Below are 20,661 nucleotides of genomic sequence, written 5' to 3' on the forward strand. Positions count from 1 at the left end.
AACCACACACAGGTAAACAATAAGCCAGGATTCCTAGCTTATCCTATCTTACTTGAACCACAGTGTGAATGATCAGTGTGCTGGCACATTTCAACCTGTTTGTTGTTGCTTCACTCATTCCTTTGCACGAGTGGGTAAAAATCAGCATTGCTTAGAGCGATGTCTGGACTCTGGTTTGTTCCTCTCGAGTAAGTCAGGCTTGAAAGCCAGCAACGAACCAGAGTAAGTGCAAAACAGCTACGTGAATAAAGAGAGAACTACAGAGAAGTCCAAACCAGCAACAAATGTGAGTTTAATGATTTCATTCCATTCATTGCCATCAGGAGGGCAAGTACAGGAGAAGAGATAATTTGCTGGGGGTGGGAGGAACGAAGCAGTGGGGGAGCAAGAGACAACTAGAGACAGGCAAGGTGTGGAACAAGGGAAATTAGAAAATACTCGGTGAATAAAGGTTCGAAAGGGTCAGGTTGGAGGAGAAAAGGCTGACTGGAGATGGAGACTGGACAAATAAAAGTAATGAATTGAAAGAGAAGATCGTAGCTGCCCAGTCTCCCGCTGAAAAATGTGGGATCATCAGCGGCGCGGCACCGGAAGTCGCTTCTACGCATGTCTGGACATGCGTAGAAGCAACTTCCGGTGCCGCTCTGCCCGATTTCCGGTGCCCAGGCATGGGCAGAGCGGCATCTGAAATGGAGCCTCCCTGGTAGGAAATCCGGTAGGAAATCTGGTAGGAAATCCTGATTTCTGGGATTTTTTTCTATTCGGGATAACAGCGGGAAACGGATTAAAATCCGGGGGTTTCCCGCGAAAAACGGGAGACTTGGCAGCTATGGAGAAGATGGGTTTCGGCATTAGGCTAAAGCACAAGAGGCACAAAATGGCATGAATCAGTGCAAATATTGAAGTGTTTGGAAAAATGGAGGTTATTTATACTTTTCACGGAATGATAAAACATTTAAAGTGTGTGCAAAAACTGCTTTAAGTTGAGTGGAACTTTCAAGGCATTCTGTCCGTCAGAAGATATGGCCTTGCTAAATCTTTGGGAACGAAAGACCACATATTAAAAAATATGAAGAAGAGAAAGAGGATCCACTCCACGAACTTCATACGCCACATCTGGTTTCCAGAAAACACAGCCATCTAACAACAAGAAACCCAAACTCATCACCATTGATTGCAGCTGGCTAATGGTGAGAAGTCAGTTTTCTTTTCAATGCCAGGTTTGTCCTCGTTCAGTCATCTGAAAAATATCGAAAGCAGACATTGCAGGAAAATGAGCTGGGAAATGTAGGATAGCCTTTGGTTTGGATGATGTTTTTGGATCCTGTCCAAGACTGCGGCTTTATATCTGTAGGATGGGAGTCTGTTGTAGAAGGAACTGATGAAGTGGTCACACCAGTCCCTTTGTTAAGTTAATGGGCTTAGCTAAGCCTGCTAAGCATCCTTTTTACGTGACTAAAGAGTTGGCCTTCTTGCCACAAAAACAACAGCAAATGATCTCCCCAGAAGGAGAAGTTAGTCTTTCACCCCTCATGTGACTGGAGGCCACATCATCCTTGAAGTGAGAAGAGTTAGCCAAGAGTTAATGGGGAACCAAAATCTATTGGAGAGTTAATGCTGTGAGCCCTTCCATCTTATGCTCAGGTTGTAAATATGTGTAAATTAAACCACAAAACACCACAGTCCCCAGTAACCTTTCCTTCCAAGGAAACAAAATCTGAGCTAAGCACTGGTACTCCTTGAATCTCCTAGAGTTTGGAAACTGGGGTGCATCCAGCATCATATGGCAAAAGCAATGGTGGAAGGAAGAGGGAGAGTACAAATGGAAGGCCACAGGTAGGTCATGTGGTCTTAGATGTTGCAGAAAGCCACGTGGCTTTCCCTTCCTAGGCATGGGAAGGAAAGCCCTGGGATGGGGAGAGATGACTTGTCACAACTATTAAGGTAAAAGGCAAAGGACCCCTGACGGTTAAGTCCAGTCAAAGGTGACTATGGGTTGTGGCGCTCATCTTGCTTTTAGGCTGAGGGAGCCACCGTTTGTTCACAAACCTATTTATCTACTTGCACTGGTGTGCTTTCAAACTGCTAAGTTGGCAGGAGCTGGGACAGAGCAATGGGAACTCACCCTGTCTGGGGATTTGAACTGCCGACCTTCCGATCGGCAAGCCCAAGAGGCTCAGTGGTTTAGACCACAGCACCACCCGCATCCCAAGCATAATGTCACAACCATTAGCTATAAACAGTTCAGATCTGAATGATTGGGTTCTTCCTCCTCCCATGAAATGGATTAACAACTCTGGCCCCCTCCCTAAGAGTATGCTTAACTGCACCCTTTCATTTTTCTCTCATATAAGTGAATAGTCCCCTTAACTCCTGTAGAGAAGCCTGCAGCCCTGTACTTGGGGGAAATCTTGACGCAAGGGCAAAAACCTACCCTCCATTCCCAATACTAGGTGGCCAAGGATTCTTCAGGGAATGCAATGCATACATAGACACATGATTGACATTTTTCTAATTTATAATAATCTTTACAAATAAGTGGCTGGACTTACATGAGACTGAGACTCCTTGAAGTGTATCTCGTATTTTGAGAGGTGACCTTGTTACATTTTGTTCGGAGTTCAGCTGGTGGATAGCTGTTGATTCCACCTGTTGTGACAAAAAGACACAGGGATGAATCTTCGCAAAGTTTGGAAATAGATTTTGCCATGATTAGGGTGTATTTTCACATTTCCCCTCTTTTCATGAATCTTACACTGAAAGTCCTAATGATTGCATCTGGCCCTGGCCCTACACCAAAAGACAATTTCCAGGCCCTCCCTCTAATTCTTTTAGCTAAAACATGCAATTATTCTTCAAGATCATGTGTCAGGGACCGTGCTGAGGAGGGCTGCACAGATGAGGAATTGTGGGAGCCTCCCCTCCCCCTCCCCCTGCTACTGATCAGGATCCTGAATCTTCCCAGGAGCTGTGGGACAGTATAGATTTGGAACAGTAGTTCGCAGAGGGACATAGTTCAGAAGACAAAAGTTGGGGAGAACCAGGAGAGAGAGATAGTTAACAGCCTCCGGTTCGCTGGAAACTGTCCAGCCGATCAGTCCAAGGTCGCGGAGATTAGATAAGGTAGCTGCACAGAAGGCACAGTGGTTGCGAGATCAGGTTGCAAACTGAGGAAGTGGCGAGGATGACTCAGGGGAGGGAGTGGATGTAAACCTTAATTGGGAGCACCTTTACTCTGAGATGGACTCTCTGTTCTTCCGCTGTGATCATTAAAATCTCTTTAAATGGTAAGAGACTATTTTTGCTTTGTTCTGCTTATCCACGGCCAAAGGGGGGGGGGATACATCATGTGTATCTCTGTTTATTGTGAAGAAGGAATGACCGGGGGAGACGAGACACTTTAGGGGAGGTGGGAAAGGACCCATTTTGTGAATGGTTGCTGGGAACTGATTTCCTGATTGTGGGGTGGAGTGGAACGACTTGTAGTTTGCTGACAGTGGAGGTGGTTTCGTGCTTATCTTGCAAAGAGAGGGGACCTGGGGATTTTCATCTGTGTGGGTTGTAGGCCATCCCTCTGTAAGTCCTCTGTGGGAAAAGCTGTGGCTATAATTGCTTGGTGAACAGAAAAAAGCACTGTGCATATGCTTAAAGGGACTGGTGGTAGCATCTATATATTTTATTTAAAAACAAAACAAAAACACCCAGCATTCTTGGATGGACACTTTAGGAATACTTTTGCATTTTGTTTTCTTTTTGTTATCTGGTCTTTAACTGATTGTAGATGTTTTGTATTTTACACTTCAATACTTTTAAAATATACGAAACGATGAATAAATGCAATAAATAATAAATACTAAAATTTACCGCTCAGTTGTGATTTCTGCTTAAGATTTCTATGCCATGGATTGATACACGGGGGCTAATAATTTATTGCTATAAAATGGGCTCAGTGTCCTCAAAATGGGTTAGATGCTACACTGTGCTTATTTCACTTGCGACGTAGCGCATGCTCTGCCTTGATGCTTTTATCATCAGAAACCATCCACCTGTAGTTTCAGTTCCCATTTACTGCTTGCAGCATAACTGAGTGTGGATTCTGTCGGTCCACCATTACCCACCCGGCCTTGCAGCTGGGTTGCCAAACTTCACCCCAGTATCACTCTGTCTTGCACAGGAGGGTCTCTATTTTCATCAGTGGAATGTCTGGTTATACTATCCTAGAACTTCCCCTGATCATGGGGTAGCTAGGGATGAGTGGGTTTCTTGTGGGTGGAGGAGGAAGCAGGATCACATTGCTTCTTCTAATTAGATTCCACCAGAAGAGAGAGAGAACAGTTGTGAAGGAGCATCTCCACCCCCATCACTCTGCCTGGACACTGAGGTCCAGCTCCGAGGGCCTTCACTGCGAGAAATGAGGTTGCAGGAAACCAGGCAGAGGGCCTTCTCAGTGGTGGTGCCTGCCCTGTGGAACGCCCTCCCACCAGATGTCAAGGAAATAAACAACTATCTGACTTTTAGAAGACATCTGAAGGCAGCCCTGTTTAGGGAAGTTTTTAATGTTTAATGTTCTATTGGTTTTTTTTAAAAAAATATTATGTTGGGAGCTGCCCAGAGTGGCTGGGGAAACCCAGACAGATAGGTGGGGTATAATTATTATTATTATTATTATTATTATTATTATTATTATTATTGTTATTATATGCTACAAGTTGAGAAAACTGTTCTCTCTCCTCTTTTCCAAGTTTGTTGGCCAATCAGAACAGTAGAGGGCCAGGCCAGTGAAGAGACACTCAGTAGGCCATGATCATGTCTAATCTGGCACAGAGGGGTATGGAGAGCCCAAAAGATCTCCGCAAGCATGCTACAGCAACAGAACAAACTTAAAAACAACAGAGAGATGGAAAGCTGCGTACTCTTTCAAAATCACATCTCGATAACTTACTCCGAAGGAGGTATAGAAAGGGTTTCAGGAACCTAAACGCGTATCCCAGTTCAGGCTTGTGAATTCTGCCAAGCTGAATCAAATGTTGCTCCAAGGGTCGACTTGCCAGCTCCTCAAGTTCTGTGCCATTGTACTTAGGTCCCAAGGAGAGTACCAACAGGGCATAGCCTTGGCACTTGGCTCTCAGAGATGCTTTCTTCAACACTTCTTTATCCCAATGACTCGTTTCCCCAGCAGATACAATGATGAGAGCCTTGTGTTTCCTTGGGTTGGGAGATGCTGAGAAAATATTGTTGATTGTCCATTGGATGGCATGGCCAAGAGCAGCTTCTCCACCCAGCTGTCGAAGGGATTCCCGGATATGTCTTTTCATTGACTGCGTCTTGCCGTAAGTCACCAAGTCAAACTCTTTTTTTGCCGGCGGTTGCTGTGTCTGGGGCCTGAAAGCTGGTGCAGCGTGGCTCACCACAGCCACCCTGTCGCCCACTGAAGAAGCCGCGGGCTCAGAGGAGACCTCAAAGGCGTCGAGTGCGCTGCTTAAGAAACCTTTCAGTTTCTCAAATTCGCTGGGATTCATTGCCCGTGAAGTATCCAAAATGAAAGCCGTGTCCACGTATCCCAAAGGCAGGAGAGCTCTTCTGGTACGTTCGCAGGCAGCATTTCGTTCACATTTATCTGGAAACGAACACATGTTTCAGACATCGGTTTACAAACTGCACAATGTGGGATGTGATACATGAATAGCAGTCAAGTACAACATTCCTTGTTTTCCTAGAGTGGACATGTGAGGGAATGTTTGGTCCAGCCAGTCAAAAACTTCCTGTTTCCTCCTGGCTGGGACATACTTCCTTAGCATGTGACTAGAGGTGGGTGTGACCTTATCTGTTCAGGTAACAAAAGGACAAGGCACGCAGCTCTCTCTCTCTCTCTCTCTCTCTCTCTCTCTCTCTCTCTCTCTCTCTCTCTCTCTCTCTCTCTCTCACTTCCTTCTACGTTGGATCAGCTTTTTAGCTTGAGATGCTGTGTTGGCTTTTCAGTCAACAGAGGACACTGGGATCATTCCTCCATATGGGGTAGATCCACATGCATATACTTTGTAACTAAGTCTGCCTTCAGGGGTCCAACTGTGAACTGATGATGTGAGTAAACATCTTTTATAATCTTAAACAAGATTGTCGTGTGCTTATTCTTTTAAGAGGGATATAAGGGAACCTACCACGAACCTAAGAGAGAGAGGCTTACACAAGCCTGCAACAAGCTACCCGCTGTGAGTTTAAAAGGGGAATGTGAAACTCTGCTAAGTAAAGGAACTTGCTAGCGCAAGTTAGGAAGGATATTAATAAACAATATATCCTCTGCTGCCTCCCTGAACACTCCCACACACAAGGGGGTAAGTTGCCTCTTAGAAACAAATGGAATGCTCCAAGCAAAAGGAAAGAATTCTTCTCAGAATTGAATTGGCTCACAGCCTCCGTTGGGGAAATGCTGGGGAGTTATGTTCCTTTCTAGTGCTTGGCTGGACTCAGAGTTGTTGAGATATCTATATAGATTTAAATAAATATCCATATAAATTATAAAATGTCAGGGTTAGGTGGTGTACAAAATTTGCAGAAAGCGTAACATCCCATAAAAATGGTACAGAATACTCATAAAAATGACCATTGTGACCATTCCTGCATTCTATCAACACTGGGAACTTTGATTATCTAAAGTCTCCCATGCGCTCCTAAACTCATTATTGGTGGTTTGAGAGTCACATTTCCAAATATTGAGACAATTCTTTCCTTATTTTAATATTACCCGTGTCAAATGCAACAGGTGAAAGCTCGTTCAACACCCTTAAACGAGTACAAAATTTACATCTCTACTATATCTCAATAGTATATTACATGTGATGTTAGATAAGTAAGGAGAAGCTGTAAAATTAGGCCACAATTTTAGACATCTATAATTCTCCGGGAGTAAGGCATCTTCTTGTTGTAATTCGACATCATGAAGTCTCTGAGTACTGTATATTCCTGCGTATAAGACTACTTTTTAACCCAGGAAAATCTTCTCAAAAGTTGGGGGGTCATCTTATATGCCGGGTCATATTTCTTATACAGCGAGTATATCCCAAACTCTATATTTTAACTGGAAAACTTGGGGGTCATCTTATACGCCCAGTCGTCTTATACGCCGGAATATACGGTAATAATTATTTTTGCCTTGTTCCGAGTTCCATTTAAAAGATCTTCAGGATTTAGGCCAATTTGTTTGATCTTGTTAGTTATTTGCATAAGCCATGGCTTATAATAGCAAAAAAAAAAAAACACCCCAACCTAAAATCAGTGAATCTAAATAAAAGTTTAGATGAGTTTCTCTTAGTCGCTCCTCTGGCTCACTCATCAACTGTTTAAAAATCAGCCCCACGCCCTGGAAATATCCTTACAATAACTGCTTAATTGCTGTTTTTTCAAAACCTTTAATCAACGCTACATTTCTGGTAGGTTTAACTTTCATTGGATGCCTTGATTTTCATCGCATGTCAATTTGTATTCACCGCACTGCCCAGCATAAAAGATGAAGAGGATAAAGGGGTGTTTTAGCAGAAGCAGCCGGGACAAAATGAAGACAGAATCCGAGTCAGCACCATAAGAAGGGAGTAGTGGTCAGATCCTTTTCTCTGCACACGGAATCTCATACCAATGACAAACTTTGTTGGTCTCTAAGGTGCTACTGGAAGGAATTTTTTAAAATTTTGTTTCGACTACGTCAGACCAACACGGCTACCTACCTGCGCCAAGCTCTGTCAGCCTTATGGCTCAGCACTATCAAATAAACATGTTTCTTGAAAATTGTAACTGCAAGAAGATTATGCTTCATACCGTAACAAAGGGTGCACAGTTGGAGTCCATGCAAAAACGATGTGTAATCTCCTTTGCTTGGAATGCGAAGGACTTGAAACTGTCCAGAATCATCCATCTAGAAAGAAAAAATGAAAAGGAGGAGAAAAAACTTCAGGTAGTAAATACAACAACAACAACAACAACAACAACAACAACATCATCATCATCAACAACAACAACAACTTGTGAACTGCCCTGAGACCTGCGGGTATAGGGTGGAATAATAATAATAATAATAATAATAATAATAATAATAATAATAATAACAACACCGTTTACCTTCCCGCCGGAGCGGTCCCTATTTATCTACTTGCACTTTGACGTGCTTTTGAACTGCTAGGTGGGCAGGAGCTGGGACCGAGCAATGGGAGCTCACCCCGTCGCAGGGATTCGAACTGCCGACCTTCTGATCGGCAAGCCCTAGGCTCAGTGGTTTAACCCACAGCGCCACCTGCGTCCCCAAAACCATATTTTACCTATTTTAACTATATTACCATATAGTTCTACACAAATAACAGTGACAATTTGTTGTTGACAAATGACAGCTGGACAGAATTTTAAGGAAAAATCATCTTCTGCAAAAGTTGCTGCTTGCCTTCTATCGCTGTGCCATTGAGAGCGTGCTCACTTATGGTTTAGGTGTGTAGTACGGAAGCTGCGCTTCTCGGGAAAGGATTGTGTAGAATTATTAAAACAGCAGAGAGTATCATTGGCTGTTCACTCTCCACCTTAGAACATATCTATACCATCAGGTGCCACAGAAAGGCATTAGGTATATCAAGAGACCCATCGCATCCTGGTCATCACTTCTTTGAGCTCCTACCATCAGGACGGAGATATAGAACAATGAAGGCGAGAACGAGCCGTCTCAAGAACAGTTTCTTTCCTAGAGCAATCTTGGCCTTAAATGGAAACTCTGGACTCTGGAGTCATCTTATTTATTTGTTATATTGTTCTGTACTGTATTGCACTTATTAGTATTTTAATTCATGTGGAGCGTCTTATTTGAGTTGATATGGCAACCGATAAATTTTGTTGTTCCCACAAGGGGACAATGACAATAGAGATCTATTCTATTCTATTCTATTCTATTCTATTCTATTCTATTCTATTCTATTCTATTCTATTCTATTCTATATGAAGGGCCCCATTACCGTCAGTAGCTTAGGGCCTCATCAAACCTAAATCCGGCCCTGGCTTCCATAAATACAGAGCAAAACATAATCGCTAAATGCAAAAGAAGTAAAAGACTATAGTTGTCCTCACCGCAAAGGGATGATGGAGCTCGGTGATGTTATTAAATGCAATGACCACTGGAAGGATCTCTAAGGCACTGTATTCAAGGACAGCTGTGTTGAAGGAATTTGGATCTGCAGCCTGACCGTGGCTGAAAAAGAGAGCAACTTTTCTCATGTTAGCACCTTGGAGAGTTCTCTTGAAGACATTCCTGGCAACAAACCTCATCGATGCACCCGTGTCCCGTCGGCTCTCGGCTCTCTGATAAGAAAGTGCCTTGAGCTCTTGAAGCAAATGGTCCTTGCTGCGAAAATCCGAGAAGCGGATCAGATAGCGGGTGCTAGAGCTATAGGACACGACACCCACCCTGGCTCCCACAGGACAGTTGCTTTCTCTGATTCTGAGGTCCTTCACAATTGCTATGATGATCTCCCTCATCCGGTCGAACATCTGAGGTGTGGTGTCTTGAGATACATCCAGGGCAAACACTAATTCCATGGGATATACTGGGCATTCTGGCGTCCCTAGGACAAAAGAGCAGATGGCTTTATCGAGTCAGAAGACAAAATCTCCTGACCAGAAGTCAGGAGACAAAATCTCTGTGTTCCGTTCTCCTTTGCTTCTGCTGGTGAGGGTTTTTACAAAATGGAAATGCTCTATTTTATTTTTGTAGTTTAGAAAGGAATCTACAAATCTTTTCAAAAAATAAAACAAACAGGGGTGGAGAATTCTCTTAGCTTTCCGTAGCATGAATGAGACACCCCCAAGTCAGCGTGAGGGCAGCTTGGCAGGAAAGATGCTTGAAACTGTTCCAAGATAGTCTCTGTGTTGCAAGTTCATCAACATCTCTACAAAGGCAGAGGTTTATCAGCTGTGAGCAGTAATGTTAGATGGCGCTGTGAAGACAAACCACACAGACTTGTCCCCATGCCATTCCACATGGTAAGCTGGTATGTGCAAAAGGGGTTCCTAAATGGGGCAGTAGCTATAGCGGGGGTAGGAGACGTTTTGCAGCCAAGGGCCACATTTCCTTCCGGGGGCCACATGCTACAATGAGGACATATCATGCAATCTCTTGGGCCAGAGAGTGAGATTCATCACTCAAGCACCTTATCAGATGATGCATGAACAAAGTCTAGACATATCAAGAGATCCAACGCACCCTGGTCACCATTTCTTTGAGCTCCTGCCATCGGGACGGAGATATAGAACAATGCAGGCAAGAACGAGCAGTCTCAGGAACAGTTTCTTCTCCAGAGCGATTTTGGCCTTAAATAGGAAGCCTGGACTTTGAAGTAATCTTATTTTACTTGTTATTTTGTATTATATTTACTGTTTTTAATTAGGTTTTTGTAAGTCTGGATTATGCGGAATGCTTTATCTGAGTAGATGTAGCAACCGAGTAATTTCGTTGTTCCCGCAAGGGAACAATGACAATAAAGATATCTTATCTCATCTTATTTAAGCATTCATTGAAAGAAGATTGGGAAATGTTTATTGAATATATGGGGGAAACTGTGTACACTTGAAAACATTGACAACATTAAGATAAATTCAACAGTGTAAATAAGTTTTGATGGGAATAATAATGGAATACTGAATGGTTTAGTTTATATAAAATATGCAGGGATTTATGATATGCAAAATGATATTTTAAGGTTGTTTAAATGAATATTCTAAATTAAATAATTTAAAATTTAATAACAATTATAAAAAGAGCATTTTTTAATAATATTTAGGTTATTTAGAAGTAAACGATGATGCTAATATTATCATTGGGTGGTTTTTTTAAAAAAAGTTTTTCTCATTGCATCAGATACCATACAATGCATAATTATACAACAAAACTTTTACAAAACCATAACAAAAACAGTGCACAACAATTTACTACAGACAAAAAGAGAAAATTCACAAATGTACCACATAAATCCACTTAACAGCTGCAGTATAATGTTAAGTGCCTACCTTGATAACAAGCTAAAGGAAAGAGAAAAAAATAATATAGTATCATTAACAACAACAACAACAACAACAACTTATTATTTATACCCTGCCCATCTGGCTGGGTTTCCCCAGCCACTCTGGGCGGCCCCCAAAAGAATATTAAAAACACAATAATACACCAAACATTAAAAACTTCCCTAAACAAGGTTGCCTTCAGATGTCTTCTAAAAGTCAGAGAGTTGTTTATTTCCTTGACAAATGATGGGAAGGCAGGCGCCACCACCGAGAAGGCCCTCTGCCTGGTTCCCTGTAACTTTGCTTCTCTCAGTGAGGGAACCACCAGAAGGCCCTCAGAGCTAGACCTCAGTGTAAGGGCTGAACGATGGGGGTGGAGACACTCCTTTGGGTATAATGGCAAATTATGTAGCAAATGTTCAAGCATCTCTTCTAGTTATCATAGAATGCTTCAGCTATTATTTTACAGAAATCCTTTTGAACAGAATGGCGTAGCAATGGGGTGTAACTCTGAATGTCATATGCAATTTGTGCATTTAAAGCACATGATGTCCCCCCAAAAATCGTGGGCACTTTAGTTAGTTAAGGGTGCTGGGAATTAGAGCTCTCTTATGGGTAAATATAATTCCTAGTATTATTGGGGGTGGGGGGAAAGCCATGGCTGTTAAAGTGGCATATATGTGTTTTAAATCGTGGTGTGGATGCAACCTCAGATATAGCAAGTGACCACTGTGAGGATAAGCTTGGCTGGTGGAGTTAAACAAGAATGAATAAATGAATTATTGAATGAAGCAAAAGGTGCTAGGGGCTGGTCTTGAAGAAAGGACAAATTCACCAGCTCCCAATTGTGTTTATATCTTGGTGTAGGCCTTTCTGGCTCCCATGAAAAGTAAAAAAAAAAAGCAGAATTAGGAAAGTAGTACACAGAGGGTGGCGTTGTGGGTTAAACCACAGAGCCTAGGGCTTGCCAATCAGAAGGTTGGCGGTTCGAATCCCCGCGACGGGGTAAGCTCCCGTTGCTTGGTCCCTGCTCCTGCCAACCTAGCAGTTCAAAACCACGTCAAAGTGCAAGTAGATAAATAGGTACCACTCCGGTGGGAAGGTTAATGGCGTTTCCGCAACCCCAGAGTCGTCCATGACTAGACCTAATGATCAGGGGTCCTTTTACCTTTAACTTACATCACAGTAGCATAGGGCTGCAGGACCTGAGCTATGACACAACAATGGAAATGGTCGTCAAGGAGCTATCATGACAATAGCCGGAGATTACTCCCTATAGCAGAACTAAAGTGTTGGCAAGGCAGCTACCCAGATCAGGCAGAGAGTCTCCCAAAGCTATGTGGAAACTTGTCGGCTTCTTAAGCCTGTGGAGGTCAGTAGTCAATAAAAGCTATAGTGTATGATTATGGGTGTTCTATCTGCCCATGACAATAGGAGAATCATTTAACTGAATGCTTGAACAGGGCTATGTACCAGTATCAGTAAGAATCAATACTTACAGCTGTGCTCACGAATATAAGCAATGAGCTCGCACGGCTACAGAGGGAGAAAGAGAAGGAAAGTTGAGTAATCTGGGGGGGATTATAGAACCTTTCTGAATATTTAAGGTCCATGATGTGGTGAATACATACGGAAAAAGAAGCCACACCCTTTGCTCCTTTAATACCCTGAAAGAAGAAAGATAGCATATTATATTAGAACAAATAGCTTTCTGTGCATAGTCACAATTGATAATGAAGTTGAAAGGAAAGTCATTAAGTGAGGCAACTGCAGCAGAATATCAACAGTCATTCAGCAAAACTGTTTGTTCTGTTGATTCGGTTTATAACTTAGAAATATGGGGTGACACCATATTTTTTTTAAAATAAGAAATATGTTGGAAAACACACCTAGGATTCAGTATCACGCAGTGTTCTTGCTTTCATTTGAAAGATATCTATCTATATTCTGCAAATTAAAAAAAAAGATACTAAACTATACTGCACTGAAATGTTTAAATGTTTCTTTGATTGTCCTTGAATCTTCCGATCACACTTGCGACACCAACGTTTGAGAACCGCTACCCTAAAATGACACACCTTACTCCAGCCTAACTCAGTCCACACAAGAAAAAGAATGAATTAGCTATGGTGATATAGATGGAGGAGTAAATTATATATCACATTTGGCCTACAGCTATTGTAGCCCACACAGTGACTGAGCTCTACATGCATAGCAGGTTGCCCAAAGCAAATATGGCATATTCACATACCCTATGTCCAGGAGGACCACGATCTCCTAATGTACCCTTTAGGCCAGTAGTACCTTCACGACCCTAAAAACAATGATGGGGAGAGACACTCCTTAAAAATGCAATTAGCATCTTGGGCATTACAGAAAAGGTAAATGAGCCTAACGGTAAAATACAGTTACAGGTTGGTAGCCGTGTTGGTCTGACGTAGTCAAAACAAAACAAAACAAAATTCCTTCCAGTATCACCTTAGAGACCAACTAAGTTTGTCACTGGTATGAGCTTTCGTGTGCATGCACACTTCTTCAGATAATGCACACGAAAGCTCAAACCAATGACAAACTTAGTTGGTCTCTAAGGTGCTAATGGAAGGATTCCCCCCCCTTGTGTTTCAGTAAAATACAGGATAGACCAGGCACCCCCAAACTTTGGCCCTCCAGATGTTTTGGACTACAATTCCCATCATCCCTGGCCACTGGTCCTGTTAGCTAGGGATCATGGGAGTTGTAGGCCAAAACATCTGGAGGGCCGCAGTTTGGGGATGCCTGGGATAGACAATCAGTGAACTGGAGTTATTCCTTATAAAAAGTTGCAGGAACTGCAGGAACATTTGGGAAAGTGTCTTAATTATGACTCCTTAAGGTCAACATCATTATGGTAGAACTAAATTTATAGGGGCAAAGAATGAGAAGACTCAGCATGTTGTTTCTTGCTTCCAGAGGGAGGATTTCATCTCTGTTATCATTCCCCACCCCACACCCCACCCCGGACTGCTGCTGCCACCTCCTCCTCCTCCTTGAATTAATCACACGGCAGAGGGCCTTTTTAGTGGTGGCCCCACCATTGTGGAAGTTGCAAATGGGCCTTAAAGAGCCATCTTTTTACGGTGGCATTCAGTAGCTGATGACACACTGAGCTGCTGAAGTGGTTCTGTGGTCTGCTTTTCTGGGCTGAGTTGTTTTCTTTGGGCTGGCTGTTTAGTAGTATTTTGAGTACAGGGAATAGTTTCAATTTCTATATTATTTTGTTTTGAGGTGCTTTCGGTTAGCTACTTTGTTGGAGATTTGTTTCCTCGAAAAGTGGTTTGCAAATGGAAACAAACAAGGGGGTGGCCTCTCTCTCTTTCCACTGTAGCCTAGCCGCCCCCATTTTGTCAGCCCATTTTTAAACCAAGGAGAGGAAAAGTAGTTTGTGACACAGTGTGTGTGTGTGTGTGTGTGTGTGTGAGAGAGAGAGAGAGAGAGAGAGAGAGAGAGAGAGAGAGATGACTAAAGTGGTCCTTGGGATCTTGGCCTAGGTTTGTATAAAACATTGATATAGCGCCAACCAGCAAGCTTTCCTTAATACTATTTTTGCATAAACACAGATGGAATGTGTTAGCTGTACTCTTATCGTTGTTACCAATAATTTATATAGGACTCCTAAAGTTGAAAACTCTTTTACAGCCCTTATCTCTTTAATTATGGTCACAGCATGACCAAAACATGCAAAAATACTTCAGTTTAAGAGAATTGTGTCTGAAATAGCATTCCTGTCGAGTTACGACAGGCAAACCACTATCTGCAATTTCTGGAAAATCCACGACTCCTTATTTCTACAAGTTTTTCCCAGCTGGATAAATTGGTATTTACCACAAGTGTCTATTTTGCGTGGATATATTCTTATTTTAAATATGGTTTTTTATTGTTTTTTGTTTTGTGCGGTTGGAGGATGGATGGCGGCTAACAGATTGAGGTTGAATCCTGACAAGACAGAAGTACTGTTTGTGGGGGACAGGAGGTGGGCAGGTGTGGAGGACTCCCTGGTCCTGAATGGGGTAACTGTGCCCCTGAAGGACCAGGTGCGCAGCCTGGGAGTCATTTTGGACTCACAGCTGTCCATGGAGGCGCAGGTCAATTCTATGTCCAGGGCAGCTGTCTATCAGCTCCATCTGGTATGCAGGCTGAGACCCTACCTGCCTGCAGACTGTCTCGCCAGAGTGGTGCATGCTCTAGTTATCTCTCGCTTGGACTACTGCAATACGCTCTACGTGGGGCTACCTTTGAAGGTGACTCGGAAACTGCAATTAATCCAGAATGCGGCAGCTAGACTGGTGACTGGGAGCGGCCACTGAGACCACATAACACTGGTCTTGAAATATCTACATTGGCTCCCAGTACGTTTCCGAGCACAGTTCAAAGTGTTGGTGCTGACCTTTAAAGCCCTAAATGGCCTCGGTCCAGTATACCTGAAGGAGCGTCTTCACCTCCATCATTCTGCCCGGACACTGAGGTCCAGCACCGAGGGCCTTCTGGCGGTTCCCTCATTGCGAGAAGCCAAGTTGCAGGGAACCAGGCAGAGGACCTTCTCGGTAGTGGCGCCCGCCCTGTGGAACGCCCTCCCATCAGATGTCAAAGAGAAAAACAAGTACCAGACTTTTAGAAGACATCTGAAGGCAGCCCTGTTTAGGGAGGCTTTTAAGGAGAAAGTTCTGCTGAATGTAATGGAGCTTACTCTCAGGTAAAGTGGAGTTAGGATTTCAGCCTAAAACAACAGACAGTGCTAGTTGCAATCTGAGTAATAGGAAAGCTTTTATCTGGGGAATATTCCTCCGGGCCGTGCTCATTAAGTATGCCTCAGATTGAGTATTTTCAGTTTAAGTACTCCACGGACCTGTCTGGAACGGATTAATCCACTTTCCATTTCTTTCAATGGGAAAGTTCGCTTCAAGTTAAGTACAGACTTCTGGAACCAATTGTGTTTGTAAACCGAGGTACCACTGTATAATATATGAACACAGAGTACTGGGAGTACTGGGAGGTGATAATTGACACGGAATCAAAATATATTGAATCAGTGTTTCACTTCAGCTTTGGCAACCAACCCTTCAGGATCCTAAAAATGAAAAATGGGCCTGTTGAAACTTATGCCTGGTTGTCACCAGATGAGACCTACAGTGGAAAAAACAGAGTTGTGTCTTAAGGAAAGCCAAACGCACAATTACTCCAAATTACTCTTTCAGGTATTATTATTACTAATCACAATATATCCTGCCCACCTTCCAAGACGGTCTCGGTGGGATGCTTAGTCTTTTCCAGTTTTATCTTCATAGCAACCCTTTGGGGTAGGTTCATGTTGTGAGTGAACTTCATGGCTTAAATGGGGAGCTAAGGCTTTGCCTACTGATGCCAGGATTTAGTCCAAGGCATTGCACACGCCCTCATGACATGACAAGCTTAAATCCAGATACCTCTCCATGTCAGGATTGCAATTGTGTAAGCAATGGGAGTAAGCAGTGTATGTGTGTGTGTGTGTGTGTTTCAAGCACATTTTGATATGAAGAGGGCATAAAGGATTGGCTTACCATTCTCCCAGAGGTTCCTTTTGGCCCAGGTTCTCCTGCAATTCCAGGGTTGCCAGCCTCACCCTAATGGAAATACATAAAACACAATGAAATTGAGGGGAAATGGCTACCGAAAGCCTCTGTTTATTAATTACAATATTTATATCGCCTGCCTTTTGTACCAAAGCACCCCAAATGACCAAGATATCAAGTACGGTCAAAGCTTGGTTCTCGATCGTCTCCGTTGCCAAACGTTTTGGCTCCCGAAAATCGAAAACCCAGAACTAAGTGTTCTGGCTTTCAAACGTTTTTTGGAAGCCGAACGCCCGATGCGGCAGACTAGCGGCTTCTAGTTGGCTCTTCCAATTGCAAGAGCCAATCAGAAGCTGCACCTCAGAAACCGAATGTTTCAGAAGTCAAACATCCTTCCAGAATGGATTACGTCCAACTTCTGAGGTACCACTGTACAGTACTTCTTAAAAACCAGACAGTTGCTGGTTCGGAGTGAGATTCAAGGACATATTGGCAAATTCAGGTTGCACAATTAATAGTGGCTTATTGGGAGGTCTTGCACAACAATCCCACTTCCCACCAGATTGTCGCAGCAAGCAAATAACAGGCAATGCCCTGGAAAGCGAGGGGATAACACTTGTTTGATGCAACATAGAGCAGCCATGTGGAAAATGAGCAGGGCTGTTAAGTTATTCAAATAGCCCGACTCCTTCGCAACATTTAATAAACCACCTGGTGAAAATAATGAAGGATGGAAAGGGAGGATCCAAATCTAGTACAAATGGAAGAGTTCTTTCCAACACAATTAGCAGACATGGAGTGGATCTAGACATAGGGGGGAAATGCTATAAATAAGTCAGAAATTAGATCATTATAACAAAAGGAAAAAAATCCCTATCGAAAACCATTTTTAAAATGTTCTGCTCTCTGGCGCCATCTGGTGTTGCATGTTTATAGTGCATTAAAATTGCTGCTTCTTTTCTAATGTAGCTGAGTCCATGGAGTCCTGATCAGGACTGCAGTGAGGGGCAAAGGTTTAATGCCCCATCCAGACTTCCAATCCAGATCAGCTATTTCTTTCTTTAAAAGTGATTGCACTGATCACATCACTTCTAGTTTGACCACCAAACATTTTTGCTGATGCTTGTAATTCCCACCTTGATTCTGAATCAACCCAAAGAAGACTTGAGCATCACTGATAGCCTGCTGACAAATTTGACGAGTGACATTATCAAACACTATTATCTTTCCAATCTTCCTCTGCATTGCAGCATGCTATCATCCACCAAGCAGGACTTTCCTAATCATATTTGAGCCAATTATCCTTTCATAGCTTTCAGCCAATCACGCTTCTTCTGCTGTCCCATTTTATTTCCATGCTTTTGCATATACACTTGCCAAACCATGAACAATACCTTCTGACCCATAGCTCCAGGAAATCCTTTTTGCCCCTGTAACACACAAAGGATGGAAACAGTGTTTAATCACGTTGATGTGTTATTTTAAGGACAGCAATCCCCATAAAGATACACCAGCAACTACTGCAAGAAGAAAAGTGGATTTTATCTTCCTATTTCCTCCGCACATTCTAGATTTCTAATGGGATTCATTTTGTACGACCTTTCTCAATAGCTGCTTTGATCTAGCTGTGAACTCTTGCAGCCAGCTCACTTATTCCCTGCAGAGAGATTCAGGGTCTATTCCCCATCACTTTTACATAAATAATGGCACTTCGTTGTTGTTTTGAGACAGTACGCATAAATCAGGCTTCCTCAAACTCGGCCCTCCAGATGTTTTTGGCCTACAACTCCCACGATCCCTAGCTAACAGGACCAGTGGTCAGGGATGATGGGAATTGTAGTCTCAAAACATCTGGAGGGCCGAGGTTCAGGAAGCCTGGCATAGATCATGGGAACAAAAGCAATCGATTCAGATTGCCCGGCACCCAAAATCACAAGACTACTGTGTTACTTCTACACACTCGGATGACTCCCTTTGTATACAAAAGCAAAAACAAAACATTTTTAAAAAACCCAAGCTGCCCAGTGATAACTCAGCAAATTTAGTGCCCTCCAAAAAACCTACAAAGTTCGGCTGGAAAACAGAAAACTGGGAGGAGTGAAAATGTCAGCCTAGCCAAGTTCCTCACAGCTTATACTTTCTCAGCGGAATATATGACTAGTGTTACTGGAATTTCTCTCTCTCTCTCTCTCTCACGCACACACACACACACCAGCTACCAAAATCAACACAATCACTACTGCAAATGTCCCCACATAACACTTCATAACAGAGTCTCCCCCCCAAAAAAAAATCTCTATTCAAAGGGACTCCGCTGCACATTACTAAATGTAACAATTCACTGATAAATGCACCTATGTACTGGCTCACTGGGAAAACTTTAGAAAGTCATATAAAATCACTTCAAGTATGGATTTGCGCCATTCCAACTTTGTTCTGTTCAGGAAAGGAATGGCTACGAAGGGGGGAGTCTGGGACGTGGGCAGCCACAATCCCTCAAGCCTGAGATCATGTACTCAGCAGCCTCTTGACTCTTGCCCAAGAGATAATCACTGGGGAAATGTACCTGTGCTGCTGATACAAATAGTAGTATAAGACATGCAACACGTGGGCGACACACAATGATCTCCAAGTCAGTTTTACATTACTCACCATACATTATTTATCAAGCTTCTGAGAAAAACATATATATATATAAAACCTTAAGTAAAAGCCACAGAGACTTACAAACTCGCAACTCTGGAAACAAACTGTTGGTATCTAGTTCCAATGCATTTTTCAAATGTATCACTCCAACTGAATGTCCAGTTCTAATGTTTTCCAGATGTTTAACTCAGTATTTCGATTTCCTTTAGAAAAGTAATGACTTGGAGATCATTGTGTGTCGCCCACGTCTTGCATGTATTATACTACAAGAGATCATCGCCCCCATTGCGGCGACAATAACAGGGTTCCTGTAAATGGGGCTAAGGGGGAGGCATTGACCATACGCAATAGGCTATCATTGCCCTCCCTCTCCAGCGGCTGCAATCGAAGGGGGGTGGGCTATCTGCTTGAACATATGTTCTTCAGAGCTAGACCAACCCCCCCCCACATGCTGGATAACCCTGAAATTACCCAGATCCCTGGCTGGGGGCTGGGAAGGATATACGCCCAATGCCTGAGCCAAGGTCTCCCTACATCCAAATTCTTAATAAAGTTGTGGCCAATTTTAATCTCATAGAACGTGGTCTTGTGTCATCATTCCGCTTGGGGGCTGCCTGGTGGCTTTGGGGGACTCTGCCTGACCATGCAATCACTGGCATCCAGGCAGATGGGTGTCAGACAGACAGACATCCCACAGACAATAGCAGACCCTCCAGGAATGCATTGGGTTCTCGGTCAGGACAAAGGAGTGTGATTACCTTGACCAGGGATAAAAGGAACTTGTAAATATTTCTTTTGCAGCATTTGATGAGTGTGAGGTGGAGGGTAAGGGAAAGATGGAGGCATAATTGGTGAACCAGTTTCTACCAGGAAAAAAAAACTTCCCTGTTTGTGACACATGTATGATGTATGCATGATGCTTCACCAAAGGTGTTGTGGGTAAAAGGGAAAACTTATAAAAGTAAGAACATCCTTTTGTTCTGGGCTTCTTCCTGCTTCTTCCATGTGTCCAGGGCCAGATTTAGGTTTGATGAGGCCCTAAGCTACTGAAGGTTAAGGGGCCCTTTATATGTCCAGCTGTCCTTTGTCAACAACAAATTGTCGCTGATTTTTGTGTTGAATATATGCTATATGGTAATTTATGGACCTCATAGGTATCTAAAGCCATTTACACATAACAAATAGGAGCCTACACAACACAAAACACTGTTGCTGTATGCAGGTTTTATTTTATTTGTTTTTATCTTATATTTTGGAAATGTACATCCAGTATTTTTTTCCCTTTAAATTTTTTGGGGGTCCTAAGCTATAGCTTGTTTAGCATATATGTAAATCCGGCACTGCATGTGGTGGGTGGAGATCCTGTTGCAACAGTCTTTGAATAAAGATCAGGCCTACGGGCTGT

General features: G+C 42.9%; 1 protein-coding gene across 1 annotated transcript in view; it reads right to left on the reverse strand.

Moving 5' to 3' along the window:
• Window positions 1–269: 269 nt before the first annotated feature.
• Window positions 270–20,661, reverse strand: part of LOC118091932 (collagen alpha-6(VI) chain) — a 64,045-nt gene continuing 43,653 nt past the window's right edge. The window contains exons 25-35 of the mRNA XM_088654231.1: window positions 18,005–18,040; window positions 16,504–16,661; window positions 13,330–13,339; window positions 12,657–12,692; window positions 12,525–12,561; window positions 10,238–10,249; window positions 9,097–9,590; window positions 7,810–7,906; window positions 4,943–5,617; window positions 2,553–2,649; window positions 270–1,240 (exon numbers count right to left, since the gene is read on the reverse strand). Of these exons, the coding sequence (XP_088510357.1) occupies window positions 1,237–1,240; window positions 2,553–2,649; window positions 4,943–5,617; window positions 7,810–7,906; window positions 9,097–9,590; window positions 10,238–10,249; window positions 12,525–12,561; window positions 12,657–12,692; window positions 13,330–13,339; window positions 16,504–16,661; window positions 18,005–18,040 (1,656 nt within the window). The 3' untranslated portion in view covers window positions 270–1,236. The remainder of the gene's footprint in view (window positions 1,241–2,552; window positions 2,650–4,942; window positions 5,618–7,809; window positions 7,907–9,096; window positions 9,591–10,237; window positions 10,250–12,524; window positions 12,562–12,656; window positions 12,693–13,329; window positions 13,340–16,503; window positions 16,662–18,004; window positions 18,041–20,661) is intronic.

The sequence above is a fragment of the Zootoca vivipara genome, chromosome 11, assembly GCF_965207765.1.
Source record: "Zootoca vivipara chromosome 11, rZooViv2.hap1.1, whole genome shotgun sequence".
In the NCBI taxonomy this organism is placed as follows: Eukaryota; Metazoa; Chordata; class Lepidosauria; order Squamata; family Lacertidae; genus Zootoca; species Zootoca vivipara.